Consider the following 25,061-nt stretch of genomic DNA (forward strand, 5'->3'; position numbering starts at 1 on the left):
CTGACCTTTTCCAGTACTGTGGAGTATCTAGTATTCCAGTCCACTGCTGAGTATCTCTTCCATATTTTAAGACAGTAAAACTAGATTCTAGAAATATTATCTCCATCTTTTTCCTTTAAAAGGAGTATCTTCCCCAATTTCTCCCATAGTCCCTATGTTCCCATACGGCTTTCTTAAAGAGATTTTAAAAAGTCTTACTGTTAATAAGCTAAAAAATATAAATGATATCTGGGCTCCAAAAAAAATTAGTTATTATTATTGCTTTTATTATAAGTGCTATTATTAATGACAGCAGGGTACTGAAAATAGGGGAGACCCCAAAAGAGTCTGTGTGTTTATCTTCCCATTGTCAGAGCCTTAAAGAAAAACCTAGTTCAAACAAGGAGCCAAATTATTTTTATCAAAAGTACAACTGAGACAATAATTTTCTCCCCTCAAAATGTTTTTAAAGTTAAAACAGACAACAGATTAATATTAAAACAGCATTTTATTGTTAATGTCATGTAAGAAATTTAAGCAAGTTACACTATCTTAAAAAACACAACTAATGCATTTTAGGAGAAACCCTTCCCGTCCCTCTCCTCCCCCTCCCCCTATTCCCCTTGCGAATTAAGAATCTAAGAGAAGAAGTAACCATAAAACAAAGTTTTGTGGAATCCTTCATCCAGAGTGCTTACATGATGATTAGGTTACACTGCCTTCTTACAAAATTTCTCTTTTCTAGTTAAAAAAAATTTTTGTAGCCTTGATTGTTTATTACAAAAAAATTCAGTACAAAAGTTCGATATATTGAAAAATGCCTTTCCCCTCCCTCACAGCACCGTAATATATAGCAGAGGATAATCAAGAGCAGATTGCTAATCTAGATGGAGCAATCTTCAAATTAAACCCAGACACACAGTGGTTTATTTACCCTCCCCCTCTGCCTCCTAAGAACTTAAAGAAAAAAAAAATACACATACAAAAAAATGTCAAAAAATTTGAGAGACCCTTTCCAAACAGTACAGTTAGTTCAGTGTCAATAATTCACATCTTGCAACAAAGTGTATGGACATGATTTCTTTTACAAAACTTTCAGTGTCAAAAAAGGAAATTAAGGCCATCAGATTCGCAGCTTAAAAATTCACATAAAGGAATATAAAAATATTCTGTGCTTCTGAGAAGGCTCTGCACTGCATGTAGGTAAGGATTACCATACTTCTTTATTCTGAGGAAGACAGCTGACTTGAGAAGTTTACATAATTGCACAGCTTCTGTTGGAACCTCTTGGGGCTCCCTGATGAGGAAAACAGAAAGAAAACTTAGTGCTAAGACAATGGATCACAGTATTTTAAAATAAGGCAGAGATACTACAAACTCATTATCACTTACCTTCAAATGGACCTTTATTACTTCTCACCCTTTCTAACCTTCTCTTACAGACTGGCCCCTAGCACACTGCCACAAACTCCAGAACACTGACTCTCAACTCTAGCTGCATGGACAGTGCCTGAGGAGCTTTTTTTAAAAAAAGCTGATCTAGGCCTCTAGATCAAATGAGAATTTCTCACTTACCTGGGGAAGAGGATCTATTTATAAGTCATTTTAAAGTTCCCTAAGTAATTTTAATATGCAGCTGAAGCTGAAAACCACTGTTCAGTAACATCCTTTTGTAATTTAGTAAACGAGATCAGTGGACAGGATTTCTGAACGTGAGAGAATATGGCTGGCTGGATCCTCAGCTTTCATACCCTGAAGCATGTGCACTGGGCTCATCTTCAAATGAGAAGTCAAAATGGCTCCATCTACCCATTTCCTTCTCACTCACTAATTCCTTAAAATCTCACTACATGACTATGACTCACCACTTGACTAAACTGAAACTGGTTTCTTGAAGGTCAAACAAAAAGACTTCAAACCAACTCAAAAGGCCACTGGACTCTTTCTCTAATGTGAAGTCAAAATAGCTGATCTGTCCTTCCATCTTCCTTTTTTTGAAACTCGATATCATTATTTCTTCTGATGACAGAATCTAAGAAACCTTGCACATCTTTCATCTCTTTTTCCTTCTTGCCCTCAAGTTCAGTCACTATGCTTTAATGAATCTCTATTTGTACAGTCCCTCAGTGTGTCTGCAGTTTCCCTTCTAGAGTCATCCCTCTGATACTGTCTCAAATTCTCCTTTGCTCCAAAGTATGCATAAGCTACTTCCTTAGGCATTCCTAACTATGTCAATTTAACACCAACCTTCCCACTTCATTTCTCTCTCACGCACACACAACCTACAACAAATCTGACTGGATAGACAGCTATAGCTGGTGCTCAAGTCCTGACATATGCCCTGTGATGAATTAAAAGTCCTCATAAATTCACTGCCGTTCTTCCTACTATCAGATACCCGGGATTTACCGCCCCCACCCCCTCCGGAATTGGAGCTGGCCTATGATTTACTTTGACTAAGAGAATATGGGCTTTTAAGAAATCTAGCGCTCTCTGCTTTTACTCTCTTGGAAACCAGCTGCCATGTTGTAAAGAAGGCTGGGTTAAATCACCAAATGATGAGAAACCGCATGGAAAGAGACATGGAGAGCATTCCAGCCCCAGCCAAGCTTCCAGCTGAATGTAACTGCATGACTGACTTCACTCTCCATTGTGTGAATCAAAAAAATGCACAGTTAAGCCTGGTCATAGGAAATAAGAAATCACTGTTTTAACCCACTGAGTTTTAAGGTGGTTTCTTAATGTAGCAACAACAGACAATCTAAACACCCACAGAACACCACTGTGTATGTGTGTTAGTTACTCAGTCGGGTCTGACTCTTTCTGACCCCATCGACTGTAGCTCATCAGGCTCCTCTGTCCATGGAATTCTCCAGGCAAGAATACTGGAATAGGCTGCCATTCCCTTCTCCAGAAGAGCTTCCCGAACCAGGGATCAAACCCAGATCTCCTGCATTTGGGGTAGATTCTTTACCTTCTGAGCCACCAGGGAAGCCCAGAACACCACTGTCTGACTTTTAATACTCAGCCTATCCTTCAAAATACTGGACAGAACCTATTTTCCAGAGATCTTCTCAACTGTTCTGGTGGCTTAACAGCCTTCTTCAGCATTTGACCCGCTGTAACTCAAGCTCTGAACCCCTAGTCTCTTATATTACTCTACTACCAGTCATTATAATGCTTCCCATAAGGGCAGGATATGGATCTTGTGTTTGTTTCTTGTTAAAGCCAAGTATAAAATACCTGTTCTTAACGCATTACTCACCAGAGATGTATTAATACTACATGCCTTAGTTTCTACAACCTCCAGACCCCCAGGGCAATAATGTGTTAAATATTCCTCCAAAATGTATGAGGAAGTATCCAGGCCAAAAATCCATCCTACCATGGCCTACCTCAAGTGGTTCTCACTCTAGAGAGTGAGCTCCTAACTCCTGACTCTGGAGGCTGAATACATAACAGGATGTTTATCTGGAGCAGGACTGGGGCTAATTAAGGCAAATGAACAGATTTATAAATCTAGAGACGTGGTGATGAAGTCTCATAAGGATAAGGGTAGGAATTCTGATTAGTGATCAGACTTGAACAGCTTGAGAATATAAACTGAAGGCTTATTACTTATTAATAATTCCAATTTAATTAATTAAAATAAAATTTGGAGTTCCTTTATTTCAAGGGCTTTCAAAAGTCTAAGCATCGGCTAAAATCTAGCTTGCAATTAAATGATTAAAAACTTAAGACAGCAAGAAAGTTTGCTTCACATTGAAATTGAATAGTACTCTTTTTAAAGTTTACATGTAGATACCTACTCTAACTTAGTCATCTAAACTCAAAGAACCCTTCAATAAATAATTCTGAGCATGCATTCCAATCCATATATACTTACGTGGCATAATGTCCCACTATGTTACATACATGATAAAACAAAAGACAAAACTGAAATTCAATATGAGAAATAATTTTTTAAAAAGAAGTGCTAACATCTTCTTCCAGTACTCAAACGTACTGTTATCTTGAATATCCCCTCAGGAAAAACAAACCGCACTTGGCAGACCACTGATTTGGTTCATCAAGTAATAGGGGGAAAAAAAAACCAAGCCCCACTATTGGTTTTCGGTCTGCATGTAACTATGTTAATAAAATTCAAAAAGAACGACACTGAAACAGTACCTGCTGGTGGGAAAGCTCCTCCTCGACAGCCGCTTCGGCCACTTCTTCTTCCTCCTCTTCCTCTTCAGGTATGGTTGTTTTGAAGACTGTACTTCTCTGAGCAACCTCCTAAACAGGAGTTTGATTTTAAGTTAAAACACTATACTTAAAACCACAGTGTCTGTGGGAGGACATCCCTTCTTTGCATAAATTTAAGAAACTGCATTCCTACATCAGGGACTTTTTTTTTTTTAAGTGGTTCATCAGTAGCTTCAACTACTAAACAGGAATTTTTGCATAATTAGTAGCAGTTCTTAGATCTTCAATATTCCTTGCAGGGAAGCTACTGGGATCCAATTTGAAATACCCACTGAGAAGTTTCCACTGCTTTTTATCCCATTCTGTTACTAAGAATTCTATAAATGATTTGGCACACTAAATTCTTCATAATACTCAACATGAATTCTGCTTAAAGGCCATGGCTCCTAGCAAAGAGACGGTGCTAAATAAATGCTGAATAAAAGGGAAGTAAGAGGCCAACTGCTGTGCTCTCCGGGATCCTGGTAGCAAGAAGACATCCTGAGACTGAAAAGGACAAGCTTTCATCCCTTCAGCAACTAGTTCTTCTTGAAAGAAATGGAATCAAGACACAGGAACAGTATTTATTCATAACATGCTAGTGAAGTCCCAATGTACTCTGCACAAAAAAATTGATTTGTCATTCACTGGTGTAACAGAAAGTAGGAGCAAATACAGATGACTTTCCTGTAGAGAATGCTGACTTGCACAAATGCAGCAGTGTTTTTGTTTAAGCACGAGGCTAACCTGATGATCTAACAGCAAGTAAATGTGTCCTAGAGTGCTACAGAGCTTCTAATTTTACTCTGTACTGTGTCTCAAGCTCACTCAAGAAAGGTAACTTCAGATGAAGATGCTAAAATCATGTGAGTAAAAGCTTATCTGAAACTTACACATGGACCAGCTAGTTTAAACTGGCAAAGGAAGAAAATCAGAGAACAGTGTCAGAGACATGAAACTTCAATTTAAAGTATATCCATGGATATATTTTATAAATGAAATTGAGGTAGCACAGTAATGTTTTGTTTAGACTTTTGATTTTTGCTGTATGGCCAAAGATGGACCATTCTGAGTCTCAATTAGCCAGAAACTTCAATTCTGTGAGATCAGTCTGAGTCAGATTGCTTAAACCAAACTAGTACTAACAAAAAAGCATGTGAATCCTTCGATAAATTACAGCTCTTGAACTAAGACATCCACTGAGGTATGGTGGCACACAAAACAGAAAAAAGACTTTCAAAAAGTTTCCAGAGTATGTAGCGTCCCTCAAGCCATCTTAAAGTAAGAAAAGAAATGTCAAACAAAACCAGTTATAGAATTCCCAGACTTCCTGGTTGTCCGTCAGTTGAGAATCTGCCTGCCAGTGCAAGGGACACAAGTTCAATCCCTGGTCTGGGAAGATTCCACAGGCCTTGGGGCAACTAAGCCCATGCACCACCCCCACGGAATCTGTGTGCCCTCGAATCCTTGCTCTGCAACGAGAAGCCCACGCGCCACAACTAGAGGAGCCCCTGCTAGCCGCAAGCAGGGAAAACCCACGCACAGCAATGAAGACCGAGCACAGTTGGAAGGAAAGAAGGAGGTTTTTTACAAAAAAGATGGTTAAAAAAAAGTGTTACAGAATTCTCACATTTCAGCTTCCAGCAGCTCATGACAATGTACACATCCCATATGGGAACACTGGCTCTTAGAGCTTGTGATAAAACACCAGACTATGAGCCTCAAATGAGAAGCTTAGAAAAGAGCAATTTGCCCAACTTCATTAATTATGAATTACTTCAGCATAACTGCCTTTAATTTAAGCCTGCTGTTAAGCACTTTTCATTTGACAACATTTAAAAACCAATTAATCTAATGCAGAAAGCCTGTATGGAATATAAGTGAGCTAAATGTCTACAGATTTCAATCAAAAAATAGTAAAACAAATTCAGAATCAAAACTTGTTGGGAGGTTTAGGCCCAAAAAGGTACTAAAGATAAATGTCTTTACCAAAAAAATTCCTCTTAGAAGGACAGCTAACCGTATCAGTGATCTGAAAGGCACACACAGATGGTCTCTCTATCAACACGTCATGGGTCTGTGCAGGTAAAGCCCTGGGTACATAAAGGTTCACCACCTACCCAGCAGTGCGGCAGGGCGAGCTCACACGCTGTCTCTCCAACTTTGCACTCAGTCATGACATGTGGGTAGCCTGAAATTACCAGTGAGTATTTATACCACAGAAATCAGCAATCACCACAAATCAAGGTGGTTTTTACTCATGAAGGAGCTGACTGTTAAATTATGGTGTCTCAGGACACACAAGTAGTATCTACATGGACAAAGTTTCAGGGACACCTATATTTTAAAGGTACAAAGAGATCGCTTTATTATTTTCCTCATTTAAAAAAAAAAAAATCCATGTTTTCTGTGGTGACACTGCTTTTAACCTACCAGCATTCCACCCCACTCATTTCTCATTAAGAATGCACAGTTTACCTGGTTACCCTCTCACATGGAGATGTGACGTGTGCGTCACAAGGAGCCGAGTGTGATCTAGCCGTGGAGGTGGAGGGGGCCTCAAGCTCAAATTCTGTCCTCCCAACTCCAGAAACTAGCTAAGAGATGGGCACGTGACCCAGGCTGGTGAAACAGGAGTGAAGCCCAGACGAGGACCCGCCTGGGCACCAGCTCCTGCCCACAAGCAGTCCGTCTGGAATGACGGCACCTCCGGCCAGCAGCTATCTTGCAGCCATGAGGGAGACACTTAGGAAACAGACTGCAGAAAGATCCCAGGAAACAGATCACAGAAAGATCCCTGGGGACGCTGGGTGAGCCAATGGATCAAGTCCACTCTCCCTGGATTGTTGGGATTGTGAGCTCACATATCCCCATTACTTTAAAGCCAGTTTAATTGGGTTTCCTGATATCTCCAATGCCTCAGCAAGAAAACATGCCTTGAAAAATTAAGTTGACTCAATAAGTCAGTTACCTACAATCTTATAGAAAAATGGTCTTTACAGGTGGTCATTATGAATTATGATAAATACAGTCTGGAACCTACTAATGAACATGGCCTTACAGAATGAAATAGATCAGTGCCAAAAGTACTTGTCTGACAATCACAGAAATAAGAACCATATTCATAATACTCTCCTCATTTCTGACAGAAATCACTTTACAGAGTCTAGCAAGCAGAAGACAGAAGTTTGTTAAAAGAAAAGGCAAACAAACCAACTCAACAATCTAAGATTCAGTGGTTTGAATTATGAAGGGAAACCTAAGCTTCAGTCAGCTATATTGATACATCATCAGTAACACTACCTGTAGACATATCCCATGTCATGGTTATCTACTTTGTTCACTTTTTCTTGAACCTATTTTGTGGGCTTTTAAACCTCCTGCATTCCAAATTATCTTCCTATAAGATCGTTTCTAAGTTGGAACATGTTTTCACACACAAAAAAGATGGGACTAGATTCCATGGCTCATAAAAACCTATTTCATCTACCATGGCCCCTTATAAGAGCACCTTTCAATCTGGGTGAATCACCACTCATAACATTTTGAAAAACAGACGTACTCCACCAGTTTCAGACGTTGGAGAAACTACCAGTCTAGGAGCTGCAGTAATTTGAGTACTCGGGCAGCAGCACCAGTGACAGTGGGGAAGAGTTCCAAAGTGCTGAAGGCAAGAAGTATGCAGGGCTCCACGCTGAGAAGAGGAGGAAGATTCGGTTCTTGCAGTTTGTCAGTTACTGAAGGCACTTTTAAACACCCTCCAACCCTGAGAACCTCGGAGGTATTTGGAGGTGAACTGTACTGAGGTCCACAGTGAAAAAAACCAGATGCCCTTTCATTTTCAGCCTCAGTCTGAGATCAAGGGCACTCTTCTTCAGCAGACAGTGAGTTCCATATGAAGAGCAGTCTAAGCACCAGCAGATGTTTACAGTGAGGGATGGGTGGGAAGATGGCTGGGCACAAGGCGCCTCATATGCAAACACCTCAGAACCCATCGTGAATGCAGTTAATAATTTTATTTCTCTGTACTTAAGTGAAGGTCTATGTTTGAGTTTCCTAAAATTTTATCTAGTAAATTCTTACTGAATATGTGCCAGGAAAACTCAGAACAGGTCCCTGTCCCTGATGTCTTATTACTCTAGTGAGACGAGACAACCTAATAAGAAGGCAAGGTGTGTAGCCTGGCACTCTGGGGGCAGAGAAGGACTCCTGACCTGTAGCCACGCCTTCCTTGGCAGACACTTTCATCTCTTAGTATGTGTGTTTGGCTGGGGGGACTTGGCGATGTCTTTATGTGACAGTAGGGGTAGGTTAGATTCTTTGACAAGAATTCTATGACTGATATGTTGAAAACATACACATCAAGCAAAGATACACTCCTCAATCTTTAAACTCAGTTTCACAAGCATGCTGAAAGCTAGCAACAAGGTTAATAATATAAGCATTTACCAGAGGCCAGATACTGTTCTGAGCACTTCCCAAGGACTGTCTCATTTATATTATACTTCAACTATCATCTCATTTATAGTAATTACTTTGTGATTACCATCTTCACTTTAAAATGATAAAACTAAGAGAGCTGAAGGAACTCACCTAAAGTCAAAAGGCCACTGGGCAGTGGAGACAGAAACTGAACACAGACTGAATTCTGGAATCTGCGCTAACAATCAAAATTACGACAAACTCATATTTCATTCCTAAAATCTAAAACCTGCAGTTAGCGTTACTTTCACCGACTCAGCAGCCTTGGTCTGATTTAAGCAATCAGTTACTTCACATTTGATTTCACTCTTGAAAAGAAATCACACTTGCACGATGAACTCTCAAACGAAACTGACGCCATGGTGGGGACACAGAGAACAGGCTTGCGGTGGCCAAGGCGGAGGGGGTTGGGGAGGGATGGGCAGGGAGGTGGGGGTTAGCAGAAGTATGCTTTTACATACTGAATGGATAAGCAAGGCCCTGCTTTACAATAGCACAGAGAAATAATACATTCAATATCCTATGATAAACCATAATGGAAAAGAATATTTTAAAAAAATATACCTATTTGTGTAACTGAATCATTTTTCTGTACAGCAGTAATTAACACAACACCATAAATCAACTATACTTCAATTAAAAAAAAAAAAAAATGGCACTTTGGTGGGACTGATACGTACTTCTCCCTGAGAATTTTTCAATATAACCTTCACATCTTCGCCAGTGCCCCAAGAGTTCTGGTTCTTCCAGATGAGGTCGGTGGGAGGGCTGGCTGTGACACCGGCATTTGCAGCCCAGATCTGGAAAAGAGACAGGAAATCAAATTAGTCTACACACAGCCCTGCTCATCAACGTGCCAATAACATAACGATGAGACTTTGTAACATCTCGTAAGAGGAGTGATTCTAGAATTTCCAGGACTATGGCCTGGCTTCAGCCTTGCTATATTAACCAGTTATGTTTCCAAGAGCCAAAGAGCTTATCCAGACCTCAGCTTCCCCATCTAATAAGTAAAAATGCAGCTATAAGGACTAGATTCATATCCTAGCTCTCCTAACATGCCAATTCACCTTGAGCAAACTACCTTACTTTTACCCTCCAATGGGACAGAAACGGTACTGTTAACACATGGGGCTACTGTGAAGGAAAATAATGGCCCACGAAGAGGAGTTGAAGCTGAAACTCCAATACTTTGGCCACCTGATGCGAAGAGCTGACTCATTTAAAAAGACCCCGATGCTGGGAAAGATTGAGGGCAGGAGGAAAAGGGGACGACAGAGGATGAGATGGTTGGATGGCATCACCAACTCAATGGACATGGGTTTGGGTGGACTCTGGGAGTTGGTGATGGACAGGGAGGCCTGGCATGTTGCAGTTCATGGGGTCGCAAAGAGTCAGACATGACTGAGCAACTGAACTGAACTGAACTGACAAAGAGGAGATGGCCGACTCAACGAATATAGGCTCTCACTGCCAGTACTCTATTATTCTATGGGTTTTATGAGCCATCCTTCCATGTAGAGCCTTCTGCCCTCCTCCAGTGGGATCCTCTAGCTGCCTACAGCAGGAACTGAGGAAATGACTAACTTCTCTCAAAACCTCTGCAGCAGACAGCCTATCTACAATACTGTAATGGAAAGTGGTATGTACCCAACTAGAGACGGTGTCATAATACTCCAGAGCATCTGAGATTGAATTCCAAAAAGAAGTCAGGAAACAGAAAATCACTCTTTATTCAATGGAAAATATGACTGCTATTGAAACAGACAAAACAAAAAGAAACATTTCCCTTTTCATAAACAGGGAAATTCTGCAACATTTTTAATGTATTTACTGGCAGAAGAGTACTGGTAGAATAGAGAAAACCTTAAAGTTAGAAAACCTGGGTTTGAATCATGGGCGTATGTGTGTGATATGTGATGTAACAGTCCCTCAATCATGTCTGACTCTCTGCGACCCCATGGACTGTAGCCCGCCAGGTTCCTCCGTCCATGGAACTCTCCAGGCAAGAACACTGGAGTGGGTTGCCATTTCCTTCTCCAGGGGACCTTTCCGACCTAGGGATCGAACCCGGGTCTCCTATGCCTCCTGCACTGCAGGCAAATTCTTTACCGTGAGCGTAACACTGCACCTCCACCAACCTCTATGTCCTCCATGTAGGTTCACTACGACCAGTCCTGATCTTTTCAGAAGACCACATGAAGACAGACAGCAAAGTTTAGTACTCTCTAAATAGTTTAGGAACATAAAGGGCCATACAATGGCAAAATGAAGACTGGAGATGGTATAAGCTGGTATCTTTTTAAATGGGGAGAAAACTTTATCAATTACTAATTAGGAGAAACCCCTTTCCTCTTAAGGTGCTCCCTTGAAGCTTCCAAATCTTCCATCAGCTATATAAATGGAAAAGGGCAGAGAGCATTTACTAGGATAAAACTGAAAAAAAAGAACTGGATCCAGGCTGAGCTTTGGGTTTTGTGGAATATTAATCTAACCTCAAGCTATACTTTTCACTATTCCATATGGAATCATACACTTGATTTAGTGTTAATAATAATTGTAACACGTCAGTAACCTTACTGGGTAATTTAACCTAAAACTAACATGTCCTAGAGCTTACTGCTCAACATGGTAGTCATATGAAGCTTGTGAGCGCCTGAAACGTGGCCAGTAAGTATATCTCTAAGTATAAAGATTTAGTGGAAAAAAAAAAAGTATAATATCTAGTAATTTTTCTATTAATCATGATATAATAATAAATTGTTGAAATGATAATATTTTAGATATACTTAGTTAAATAAAAGATAGTTCTAAAATTAATTTCACCTTTCTTTTTCCCTTGTTTTAAATGTGGCTACATGAAAATTTAAAATTACATATGTAGTTCCCTTATTTCTGGTCTAGTTTTAAACTGATCTTTGCTATTGGAAGATCACTTATCACTAGCATGTTCTACATAGCTTCTTAACACATTTAATGCCAGTTAACAAATGAAAAAAAAAAAAGTATTACTTTTTCATGTGAAAACTGATTTCTCCCCAGATCCATAGAATATATATATATCAATCGAGTCACTGAGGAACTACATTCAGTGGAAAAAGCAGATGTACTGGCCTAAGGGTTTTACACTACTTTAAAGAGATAAAGAGCACAGTCAAATCTGAAAATTCTGAATTAAAATGTCAGATTCTTTCCACTACATTATGCAGCTTCCACATGACACACAATAGGACTGAGCAATTTTCTCACTATAATAATCACAAAAGAGACGAAAAGACAGTGCGGTTAGGGTATGTTCCCATTTTCACCAATTATTACAAAATTAGCATCTGATATTTTCATAATGTGGTGGCAAGTTCTATGAATACATTTTTAAAAAGAGAAGTTCTAACCTAGTTGAGGCTTTGATATTCAACACTAAGTAAGGTCTGTATCAATCATAAAATATTAAACATTTGCTTAATATTTTTAAAAAAGAATTGATAAAAGGACAGCCACTTCAACATTCTTTACAGATGAAAACAGTGATGTCTTTAAAATCTGTATCAAACTTAACATATTTTGTTTGCTAAATCTACTTGCTGAGTAAAAACAAAGGAATTGTATTTTTGCTCAATGGAGAATATTTCTCTAAAAAGTAAGTCAGTAATACTTAGTAATGATTACATATGTGAAACTTCAGAACACAACTACAAAGCACCAACAGTCAGAACAGCATGAAGCCCATCTCACTCTAAATCTTGACAGCCCAGATATCTGAAAAACCACGCTAATCTTGCTAAAATATTATGTTTAGAGAATGACACTTTATAACAGTACCTATCACCTAGCTGTGTTCAGTTGCTAAGTGGTGTCCAACTCTTTGTGACCCCATGAACTGCAGCATGCCAAGCTTCCTGTCGTTCACTATCTCCTGGAGTTTGCTCAAACTCATGTCCACTGAGTCAGTGATGCCATCCAACCATCTCATCCTCTGTTGCCCCATTCTCCTCTTGCCCTCAATCTTTCCCAGCATCAGATCTTTTCCAATGAGTCCACTCTTCACATCGGGTGGCCAAAGTATTGGAGCTTCAGCTTCAGCACCAGACCCTCCAATGAATATTCAGGGTTGATTTCCTTTGGGATTGACTGGTTTGATCTCCTTGGAGTCTCCAAGGGACTCTCAAGAATCTTCTCCAGCACCATAGTTTGAAACCATCAATTCCTCAGCATTCAGCCTTTGTGATCCAACTCTCACATCCATACATGACAATGGAAAAACCATAGCTTTGACTATACAGACCTTTGTGGGCCAAGTGATGTCTCTGCTTTTTAATACACTGTCTAGGTTTGACATAGCTATTCTTCCAAGGAGCAAGCATCTTTTAATTTCATAGCTGCAGTCACCATCTGCACTAATAATCTTGGAGCCCTTTTGTTAAAACAAGTCCCTAGCCCAACCTCAGAGATGGTAACGAAGAGTGAGGTAGAGTCTAGACACCAAAACACTATCCAGATGATACTGATCCTCACCTAAGGCTAAAGACTGCTGTTTTAAGCCATACCTCAGCATTAATAGATCACCTCCTAACAGTTCTTTATGCCCAGTAGTATCTCCTGCATCACACTAGGCTACCAGGTAACACTCAATGCTTTTTTTTGTTTTGTTTTCCTTTTGTGGGGAGACAAACAGGGAGGGGTGGAGGGAATCAGCTGTTAACATCTACTGGAGTAGATAAAAATATTTCAGAGGCCAATTCTTTCACTTTTAACAGTCAATTACTATCTCAAAAACATAGAAGTTTTTAAATATTTGGTAGCACTTGTAATTCCCTAATAATGTCAAAAACGTTTTAATGCCCATTTCTAAAATGTCTCTTTAAGCCAAAATGGTTTCAATTACTCTAGTTATTGGTTAAGATGATGAAATTAAACGATAACTAAATTAACTTACTGTAACAGTCTGGCCTGCCTTCAGCACGTATCTTGAGGTATATTTGTAACTGACTGATGTGTCTCCAATTTTTCTGATCATCTCCCAGCCTCCCATTGGTTGGTCCTATTGAAAAAAAAAAAAAAGAAATCAAGGTCACTTCAAATATACAAAAAGTTATGGAATAATCAAATAAATCAATCCATAGGCAGTTAAACTAAGACAACTTTATGACTGTCTTCCCATGGTTCCTATTTTCCCTACTATAAAAAGAAAACATGGTTTTGTCATTCAGCAAAACAGAAACTTTGACAATGCTGCAATCTTAATTATTAAGGTGCATGATCTTAAAGAGGGCAAAACTAGAAGAAAAGAGATGTAAACCAAACTAAATGGTCATATTCAATGCTAGATTAGGTGCATAATTTAAATTTACAACATCATCTAGCTTAATAACTACCATTTCACACATCGAATTTTTGACCATTGTAAGCTTTTAAAATACAGACACAAAAAGCCTGGAAAGAGATGGAAGAAAATACACCCTTTTTCTTCCACATCTGTACCACTTGTGCCCATATTTAACACTTACCTTAAAGCGTAAGAGGCTCAAAAAGGGTTTTTGACATAATAAGCCAGCCCCAAGCGCTGGCTGTCAATGCTAACCCATAGCCTGCCCAGAGCTGCCTGACTCCTAAGGAGCAGTTCAGGGTATTAAAGCAATTAGCTGCACTAATTTATTTATATCCATCTCCTACTCAAAGACAGGAATAAACAAGGCTGAGAGCCAGCTCCAGAACAGCTCCGAAAAGGGCGGCAATGACTCCTGTGACAGCCAAACTGCTCCAGTGGAGCAGCAGAGGCGCCTCCGTCCTTCAGTTTCCAAAGTCGAGACTAAGAGGGCTTAGGGCCTGTGCTGTTTTGTATCAGAACCACTAAAGCACCTCTGCCCATCCAAAGTATTTATTCATCCACATCCAAGACAGTTTTAATAGCTTTGAGGAGAAGTCATTTTACAGACATTTTACAAATCCTGAATGTGCTTCTGAAAGTGAGATCCATTCCACTGTACACCCCAGACCTGCCTCTGGCATCATCTGACAACCCTTCACGGCCCCAGCTCGAAAGTTTGGGATTCCCTGCTATGAATATTTTATGTTTACTTTTAAATAATTTCAAGATTGGGCTTCATACTATTCCTAGTGTATATTAAATCAACAATGTTCATTTCTTTATTTAGAGAGAAAAACACTCCTAACATATGTCAGAGTCTGGGCTCATATTTCCTTCATTTCATAAACCTAACAGTTGTGAAAGAATATCTACATAATCTATCTTCTTCACAATTCTGGCTAGGATAGGGAATATTAATAATTCATCCTTAGGACGGCCACGGTGACAAAATGACCGGGTGCAAAAAAAATCCCTGGCTCTCTAAAGAAGAGCTAACGAATAAAATTTTTAAATCACTAAGTGCACCATCCCTCTTCCTTTTCCTATTCAAGTTTATGCTACACTTCATGAATTTGGGTTAAAAAGGAGAGGGAAACTCTTTTATTTCATGAAGATGACTGAATCCAAATAAAGGCTGAGGAGTTATTACAATTGCAAGACATACCCCCAATCAGCAAAGTCTACCTGGACAAAAAGGGGTCTGTGTTCTCACCTGTTCCGAAGTGTTCTTCAAGCGGATGAATTTTCCATCAACATCTATCTCTTCAATGCAGACATTCCCAGTGGCTGAGGCAGAGTGAGAGATGCTGACACTGCTGCTGGCCTCGGATTCCTCCACGTCCACCCGCTTCCGCTTTCCCCTGGTGGTGCGCACGCTGCGACTCGAGGATGCGCGCGACACTGTCACGCGGGAAGAAGGGCTTGGAGAGAGCTTCAATCTACATAGGAGAAATAAAACATTCCAATTATGAAACACATATGCTCTTCCTACTTAACGCACATGCATTACTAAAGCACAACATTAATGACGATCTGTTAGACAAAGCCAACGTACATCTTAACAAAAAGAAACTGACTTGTACTACAATGCCCACTATCAACATTCTTTTTAAAAACTATTATCTGAATGTTTTAGCTAAGAAAAGACCACAACCATAATGCAGGAAGTCTGGAAAACTGGGAGAGGGGGTGGTGAGAGGTTGGGGTGAACAACTCATCTACCAGCACCCTACCACAACCACTGCTACATTTAGTATACTTTCCTTAATTTTTTCAAACCTGTATTTTCTGTTTACAAAATTACAATCATAATGTATGCAATATTGAAATTAAATGTCTTTTTATTCTAAGTGAGATACTTTCCCTTTGGAACTTTTTTCTCAGAAAAGGTTTAAAAGGATTTATACACTAACCAGATTTGAAAAGTATAGAGTCTCTTTCAGCAAATCTGGTATTTTGCAGCATGCCTGCATGCGTGCTCAGTCGTGTCCGACTCTCTGTGACCCCATGGACTGTAGCCCGCCAAGATCTTCTGTCCATGAGATTTCCCAGGCAAGAATACTGGAGTGGGTTGCCATTTCCTACTCCAGGGGATCCTCTCAACCCAGGAGTCGAACCCACATCTTCTACAGCTCCTACACTGGCAGTGGGATTCTTCACCACTGAGCCACCTGGAAGTCATTTTGCAGCATATTAAATTATCAAAACATTTAAAATCCCAAAGGAGAAATGGTATCCTTTCACAGTTCAGCATTTAAAATAATAATACTAAGACTGCTTATACATCTTCTGTTGTTGATGTAGAAGTATGATCTATTACTACCTACCTCTACACCTAGGTATTCAAAAAAAAATGAGAAAACATTTAGTCATCCTAATTGTTAAAAAAAAAATCCTATTTACTTTTCTTTAAATAGAAAGGGTGGAGGCAAAACTAGACTACAAGCTAGGGTGACAAGCAAGTTACATACCTCTCTTCTTCACCTTCTAGGAGTTTCCTATAAGCACTGATTTCCATGTCCAGGGCTAACTTGACATCAAGAAGTTGTTCATAATCGTTCAACTGTTGCTGCATCTGATCACGTATTTCCGCCATCTCTCTCTCTTTGTCAGACAGCATGCGGCGAGAGTTGTCTCTTTCTTTAGCAAGCAAGTCCTCCAACTCTTGAATCCTCTCCAAACATGCTCTAGACTGAAGATTCAAAGGAACACATTTACTTTCTAGGAACATTCCAACATTAGCACAACACTAGCACAGCTATTTTAAAACCTGACCTGGAACAAATCCAATCTCTTAACACCAGAATTCAAGAACATTTTTACTCTAAGAAATTAAAAAACAAAGTTCCTCCAATACAAAATACAACTCTTAGGAAAGTTTTGTCTTATAAAAAGGCTAGGAAAAGACATTCATCAAATGTGTCATAAATATACATATAATTTTTCTTTGACCAAATGAAACAAAATTTTAAGCTGTGGTTTTAGTAAAAAAAAGTCTGGCTCCCCTACAAACCATTTAGCTCAAAAGTATAAAGTAACAAAAACAAAGAATTAAAAGAAAACTCATTGACAAAAGAAACCGAGTATCTTATGGGGAACTGCTGGAACAATTCAGAAACTTAACAAAAGGGATTCTAGTTACCACTTCAGAAATGGTGTGCTATCCCACACTCCATCAGCATGCAAACACCATATGATATAATGCAGTCTGTAAATATTATTGTAAACATGGAAACCTCATATTTGGTATTTTTAAAAAAATGAAAAATTCCTACACTTCCTACACAAGAAGGTTCATCTTAGAAACCTTGTCATTCACCAGGTAATCACTCATCTGTATGTCTCCAAAACAGAGTTCATCTCCCTAACCTCAGAAAATGACCAAGGTAATCAACTCCAAAACACTGATGTAGAGCTTAGGCCCTTAAATTCCAAGTACCTATGCATCAAAGCAGGAGGGAAAGGACACATACTGTGCGAGAGTGAAATCTGGAAGGCTAAAGATAAAAAGGATCTCTATTCTGAGCAGAAACATTACACTCTAGCTCGTGAATTTATTTCACACAGGGGTATAGGCTAAATAATGTCAAACTGTTTTACATGTATACTGAGGCTGGACAAATAAGGAAACAGGAGGGTAGAAACCAGGCTTTTTACTCTCAGAGAGAGAAGTTATATGTAAGCAAGGGACAAAGATGCATCCTGCCTGTGGACAGTCTCTGGATTAAACCTTCTGGCTAATTCTGTTACCTTAAAATGTAAATTATGGGAGTAGGTCTAGTGAGGCCTTTACCACCTCCAGACATTCTTCAGATTCATTGGAGTGTATATAACTCCACTGCTAACACTAGCAAGGTACTCTTTCTACCCCCTTACTTTAATAAACTCTATTACACAAAAGCTCTGAGCAATTAAGCCTCATCTCTGGCCCCAGATTGAATTCTCCTCCTCTGGAGGCCAAGAATCCAGGCATCTTTTCGTGGACTTAGCAACAAACTTTCATCTCGGGGGCTCATCCGGGATTCTTCAGGACAAGATGGGAGCTAACAATTCCAGCCTCACTCCTTTGAACTGTATCCTGAAAAACTGGGATAGATTTGATCCCCAGGGCTTAAAGAAGACACACCTCATGTTTCTATGTGATACTGCATGCCCATGGTATCCATTGGAGGATGGCAAACGGTGGCCGGTTGGAGGGTCTCTTAAGTATAATACTGTTTTACAATTAGACTGGTTCTGTAGAAAACAAGGGAAATGGGTAGAAGTAGCTGTTGCCCTTTTTCTCTCTGCAAAATATGCCAGACTTATGTCCTAAGGGTATAGATTTGGGTGTGACTCCTTCAGTTCCCTCCTGTCCTCCTACTTTGCTAGATAAGATGAAGGACAGGAGACAAAGAGATCAAGAAAAGCAGGTTTGTCCAATCTTTCCCTGGGATCATATGTGCAGAGCAGCCAGAGAGACTGAAGAAGAGACACACAGCTGTTGCCTCTTTATGAAATACCCACTGGGAGAAACAATCAGTCTATGAGAGTTAATAAGCCTTTTTCTTATCAAGAAATAAAAAGAATCAAGGGGGATCTGGAAGACTATTTAGAGGACCCAGAAAAAATATATTAGAGCTTTTAAAGGTGTTACTTTGCTTTATGACCTTACGTGGAAGGATGTGATGTATATCTTGGGACAAACGCTGACTCCCAACTGAAAAAGTCGAGTTTTGGGAAAAGCGGTTGCCTAAAGGAGATCAGTCCTGGGTGTTCATTGAAAGGACTGATGCTGAAGCTGAAACTCCAGTATTTTGGCCCCCTCATGCGAAGAGGTGACTCATTGGAAAAGACCCTGATGCTGGGAGGGATTGGGGGCAGGAGGAGAAGGGGACGACAGAGGATGAGATGGCTGGATGGCATCACCTACTCAATGGGCATGAGTTTGAGTAAACTCCGGCAGTGGTGATGGACAGGGAGCCCTGGTGTGCTGTGATTCTTGGGGTCGCAGAGTCGACACGACTGAGCAACTGAACTGAACTGATGGAGATGAATGGTTTGGTAATGAATCAGTAGGGAAGGGGAGGACAAGATAACCGCCCTCCCCACTGTAAATCAGGCGGTCCCAATTACAGAACCAGACTGGGACTACAACAAAGGAAGTAGTCAAAGGAAGATGGGATCAGAGTCATTTTGTCAGATGTATTCTTGAAGGACTCAGGCAGGCATGTACTAAGCCTTTAAACTATGGCAAATTGGCAAACACAGAACAGGAGGAGAAGGAAGCTCCTGGCAGACTCCTAGATAGACTGAGAGAAGCCCTTAGCAGATTCACTGAGACTGATCCCGAAAGTGAAGAGGGAAAAGTGATCTTAAAGGATAGATTTCTCACTCAGTCAGCTCCAGATAGCTGTAAGCTATTAAAATGGGCATGTGGACCAAATCAGTCTTTAGATAATCTGTTACAACTGGCTCAGACAGTCTATTATGGTAGAGAATATGAGGAAAAGAAAGAAAGGCAGAAAAAGACAAAGGAACAGGTAGAAGCCCTAGCAATGGCTATGAGAACCATTCTTAAACAGCCTGAGAAAAATGCCCTGAGGGACCCAGGTGAAAAGGGATGGGCTTGTCATTACTGTGGAAAGGAGGGGCATCTCAAGCAGGATTGCCCTCAGGTATCTAAGCCGCCCCAGCTCCATGTCCCGTCTGCAAAGGACCACACTGGAAGAGAGACTGCCCCCAGAGGCGTAGGTTTCAGGGGTCGGACTCTCAAGACAATCAGGACTGAAGGTGCCCGGGGGTCCCCACACAAGCTCCCATCCTAATTACACCTGAGGAACCCCAGGTATTAATAACTGTGGGGGGCCAATCCGTTGATTTCCTTTTAGATACTGGGGCAACTTACTCTGTGCTTACTGAAGCCCCTGGCCCACTTTCTTCCCGATCCGCTTCCATAATGGGACTGTCTGGATGAGCCAAAAGATAGGCCTGATAATCTATGTAAGCCTACTTCTGCTGACTCCAAAATCCTGAGTCTGCTGTTTGATCCTCAAGACAATGCCTTCCTGTCCTGGGCTCACTTCTACACTGCATTCCACAATGAGTCTAACTGCTGGGTCTCTGGAGCGCTCCCCTCTTCATCAGCGAAAGGTTTCTTCTCGTGGTGGACATCTCCACTTCAAGGAAAAGACTTGCTCCAAGTCTGCGAATACCTTTGACAACAATCGCATGTGATGCCTCTTCTTAAACTGATGACATCTAATAACCCTAAAATGAACTGGTGCAACACTTTATACTTTAGCTATGGACATAATGTGACTTTTCATTTTGATTTTAACATGGTTTAAGACTATTTTGCCTTACGTTTCTAACTGTATAATGGGGTTTTCTAATCATCTAAAAGCTTTTAATTTACAAATGGTTGTCCAAGCTCCTACGAGTGCCACAACCTCCTCCAACTATTATGTGGGGCCCCTGGATCAGAGACCCTCAATATGAGAGTTAGGAGAATATGTTGCCTCAACAATTTAGGGACTATGCCTGGTCTTTACAAGGATGCATCTTGCCTGAGGGCAGTCTCTGGATTAAACCTTCTGGCTAATTCAGTTATCTTAAAATGTAAATTATGGGAGTAGGTCTGGTCTTTACAAGGATTATATATAACAATAATATATCCTGCCTGAGGACAGTCTCTGGATTAAACCTTCTGGCTAATTCTGTTATCTTAAAATGTAAATTATGGGAGTAGGTCTAGTGAGGCCTTTACAACCTCCAGACATTCTTCGGATTCATTGGAGAGTATATAACTCCACTGCTAACACTAGCAAGGTACTCTTTCTACCCCCTTCTGATGTCTGTGTCAGAAGCTTTCTCTATCCCTTTTATACTTTAATAAACTCTACTACACACACACAAAAAAAAATAGGTAAGCAAGGACGGAAGCCTAAAGTGAACCCAGGTGCGGGGCCAGAGTCCCAGGCACCTGTGTAAACACTTGGTTACCTTAATACAATTACAAGTGGACAGAGACACAATTACAGATAAGCATGCAAACATGGGTTAGCATATACACATTTACCTAGTTCTGCCCACAAGCAGACTTAGAAACAATGATACCCCAATACCAAGGAGCATACCCAGGGCCCACAGAACTTACTTTCTAGACACCACTCTCCAGTAAAGAGAACCAGAGCTCCCTGAAGAAACAGCTGGTACCAGTGCTGAGACAGGGAAAATACACGATGAGCCTGGAGCATATCACAGAACCACAAAAAAAAGAAGTGCTCCAAAAAGGGGGGAACATGTCAGCCAATCTGACAAAACTCCTCAAAGCCAAAGCTGGAACAATCTGAGCCAATAAAGTAATCTAGTGTCCAAATATAGTCCAAATTATAAAAAGATTTCCGTGAGTCCATACTGACAGAAACCAATAAATGAATAAATAAATACACAAATAGGGGAAGAAGAGATGAATCTTTATAAAAGCACTCCATTTAATAAAGGTAAATACTCTCTTCAGAATGTGACGCATAATTCCTGCTCTTTATCCTTGACAGCAGGCTGGATTCAGTGACTTGCTTCCTAAAAACATAGCAGGGAAACACAAAAAGAGTAACTTACAGTTGGGAAACCTGGCAAACAGTGTCTTAGCTAATGATGAAGGTTATCACCATCAATGATATTGCATGCATGTCACATAATCCCTGATATGATGTAACAAGAAGGGCATTTAAAATCCATATCTCCAGGCTAATCATAAGAAAAGCACCAGATAAACTTAAGATTGGGGGACAGTCTACAGGATACCTGGCCAGCTCTTCTTAAGACTGTCAAGGTCATGAAAAACAAAGAAAGTCTGAAAAACTGTCACCAACCAGAGGAGACTAGGGAGATCTGTGGTATCCTAAAACAGAAAAAGAACAGTAACAGAAAATCTGGTAAAATCCAAATAGTGTAGAGTCTAGCTGACAATAATGTACCAATGGCAATGTCTCAGTTTTGACAAATGAACCCCAGCCATCTAAGATGCTAACAAAAAAGGAAAACTGGGGGAGGGAGCTAAGGGAGTTGTGTGTACCAGCTTTCCAACTTTCCTACAAATTTACAATTATGCCAAAATAAAAATGTTATTTAAAAAATAATCAACCAAAGATTTAATTAAAATCCAGAGACATTCTATGTCAGAAGCAAGCATTCACCTCAAGGGGGATGCTAAACAAAATCCTGCCTCAGAGAACATGCATTTAACTGTATTTGAAAAAAAAAAAAAACAGGCTATAAACTGGGAAATCCATTTTTTCCCTTTCTCAGGGTTCTTATATTTTCTTTCCTCCAAAATAAAAAACAGTTAAGTGTAAAATGTATGTTCTTTGGGAACTTCCTGGCACTTCAATGGTTAGGACTCTGTGCTTCCACTGCAGGGGGCACAGGTTCGATCCTGGGTCAGGGAACAAAGATCTCTCACGCAGCGCAGCCTAAAAATAAGTAAAATGTCTCCTCTTCAATCAATCTTTTTATTTTTATTTATCAGGTGGGAGACACAGATGGGCGACAATGTCTAATCTAAAGAGACATAAATCACCCAAGACTCAGAGAAAACTTTTAGCCTCGATCTGTAAAGGCCAAAATGTACCCTATTTGTCCACCTTAGATGTTACAGGGTTCTGTAAGAGGGAAAAATCAAAATCTAGGTATAAATAAGCTTTAAAATTACTCTGAATCACTTTGTATTTTTAAATAGAAATATTTAAAGGTAGTTTAAATAGCAGCACTAGACCTGCTTCATAGTGAAATACAAAGACTGCAACACAAGAGATAGATCTAGATCCTTCTTCCTGATTCTGCCATTAAATAACACACCTCAATTAGCCTCCAACTAATAAAAATAAATGAAAAAATAAATAAATAAATAAATAAATAACACACCTCACTAAACTGGTACCATTAGGAAAACAGAGAGGTCCAACTAGACTATCTGTAAGATTCTGCCTCAAAACTCTAAAACTGTATTATTTATTTCTAATGGTGTAGGATTCTCTTTGTTTTAAAGTACATAATTGTACCAGTTTATTATAATCTAGCTCTCCCAGAAGTTTCCAGAATTTGGGTGTTAGAAAAACAAAAAATAGAGGTGCTTTCAATGTGCCACTAAACTCTTCTGCAACTCAAACAGACCCTGACCAATTTGTTAATTTAGCCAAAGTCAAAAATATAGACAGAAATGAAAGAAAAGCTGTAAGCAATATATGAAATGCCTAATTACAAAATATAATACTGCTGCTACATTACATAAAAATATTTTCTAAGTCACCATTTTAAAGCCTATATCAATTGTAGGTAAAACTAAAGAACTACTGCATTAACATGAGTCACATAACCAAAGAGGAAATTCTATGGCCTAACATGTAGCATGATGTAATCAGTGACTCTACAACTCTAAATACTCTAAAACAAAAATTTAGAGATGTCTTTTTAATGACCTAAGGCTAAAATTCATCAACTAAAGAAGATATCCCTTAAGATATATTATTCATCATAAAATTTGATACTGGAAAGGATCACTCTCCACCCCCAAGAGAGAAATCTAAACCTATCTGGCTGAAGCAGGCACGTCTCTCCTATTTCCTAAGGAAGGAGCTCTTCAAAACACCCTGCCTAACACTGTGTAAGAGCTGCTAACCTGATGCGAAGTCAGCCACCTGATGCGAAGAACTGACTCACTGGAGAAGACTCTGATGCTGGGGAAGACTGAAGGCGGGAGGAGAAGGGGACAACAGAGGATGGGATGGTTGGATGGCATCACCGAGGATAAGATGGTTGGATGGCATCACTGACTCAATGGACATGAGTTTGAGCAAGATCCAGGAGTGGGTGATGGACAGGGAAACCTGGTGTGCTATAGTCCATGGAGTTACAAAGAGTCAGACATGACTAAACTAAACTGAACTGAACCTGAAGTTAACCAAAAAACTTGCTAACATCACTAACAGGCAAACAGGGAAAGAGCCCTAGAGCTGAGTCAGAAGACACAGCCACAAGTGTCAGAGCTGACTGCCATTCAACCACAGGCTACTCACCTCACCTGTAGAACATCCATGCCTAGCATAATCAAGTGCATTAAGCATCAGCCCCTGCCCCCACCTCCTAAAGGATACGGAAATGTAAAACTGAGGGAGAGGGAATAACCAGAATACCATTTATTAAATGGAGAAAAGTAGTAAATGTCAACTCAGAGTAAAATCAGACAGGACTGTCTTTGGAAAGGTACCTATTAAATGAGGCAATGGAAAAAATATTGTTAAATTCTTAAAAGAAAATCTTTGAAGAGAGTAAGGTATAAAGAGAAAAACCGGGAACAATGAAAGAAACCCATTTGTCAGCTTACAGTTTCTGGGCTGGTCATTAAACTCACCCAGGGCTGTGGTCAGACTGAGTGAACTCAAAGGCCCTTGTCCTTCCAGCTCTTTAACTTTATGCTGTGAGTAATGAAGTACATGTGATAATGGCAAAGGAAAAACTTCTGTTTTAATCAAGTTCTTTTTACATCACCTCGTTTTACACAATAAGGTGTCTTCTAAATTCCTACAATAAATGTCTTCAGTTTTATAATCATAAAAGGATACTACTAAAACCAAAATATTAAAAAAGAAGAAAGCTTATTTAATGAAGAATAAAAAAGTTTACTCTTATATGAAAAATTTAAAACAACAAAACTTCCTCCCTTAAGGAAAACAGAGCTGAAGTTACTGCCTAAGTCACTAAGGTGAGCAGTAGATTATCAACATATTCCACACACTTATATGGTTATACATGTACTTTGCATGCATATCGGCATCACCCTTGAACCAAAAACCAGATTCCAGGCGGTGTCCACACCTGCTTATGCAGCACCTAGAGTGCCCCATTACGTACTGACAGGTACCCATCAACACAACCAGCAACAGTCATAAGACAGTTAGGTGTGCCGATGAATGAATCAGTTGCTAAATTCTTAGCCAAGATGCAAACTAATGCTACTTCCCAAGTT

At 39.8% G+C, this 25,061-nt stretch overlaps 1 protein-coding gene across 1 annotated transcript in view; it reads right to left on the reverse strand.

The window, feature by feature from the left end:
* Nucleotides 1-468: 468 nt before the first annotated feature.
* Nucleotides 469-25,061, reverse strand: part of LMNB1 (lamin B1) — a 54,286-nt gene continuing 29,693 nt past the window's right edge. Inside the window, exons 6-11 of the mRNA XM_020879433.2 lie at nucleotides 16,525-16,745; nucleotides 15,267-15,492; nucleotides 13,622-13,726; nucleotides 9,369-9,488; nucleotides 4,150-4,257; nucleotides 469-1,276 (exon numbers count right to left, since the gene is read on the reverse strand). Coding sequence (XP_020735092.1) covers nucleotides 1,235-1,276; nucleotides 4,150-4,257; nucleotides 9,369-9,488; nucleotides 13,622-13,726; nucleotides 15,267-15,492; nucleotides 16,525-16,745 — 822 coding nt within the window. The 3' untranslated portion in view covers nucleotides 469-1,234. The remainder of the gene's footprint in view (nucleotides 1,277-4,149; nucleotides 4,258-9,368; nucleotides 9,489-13,621; nucleotides 13,727-15,266; nucleotides 15,493-16,524; nucleotides 16,746-25,061) is intronic.

The sequence above is a fragment of the Odocoileus virginianus genome, chromosome 3 (genome assembly GCF_023699985.2).
Source record: "Odocoileus virginianus isolate 20LAN1187 ecotype Illinois chromosome 3, Ovbor_1.2, whole genome shotgun sequence".
NCBI classification, from domain to species: Eukaryota; Metazoa; Chordata; class Mammalia; order Artiodactyla; family Cervidae; genus Odocoileus; species Odocoileus virginianus.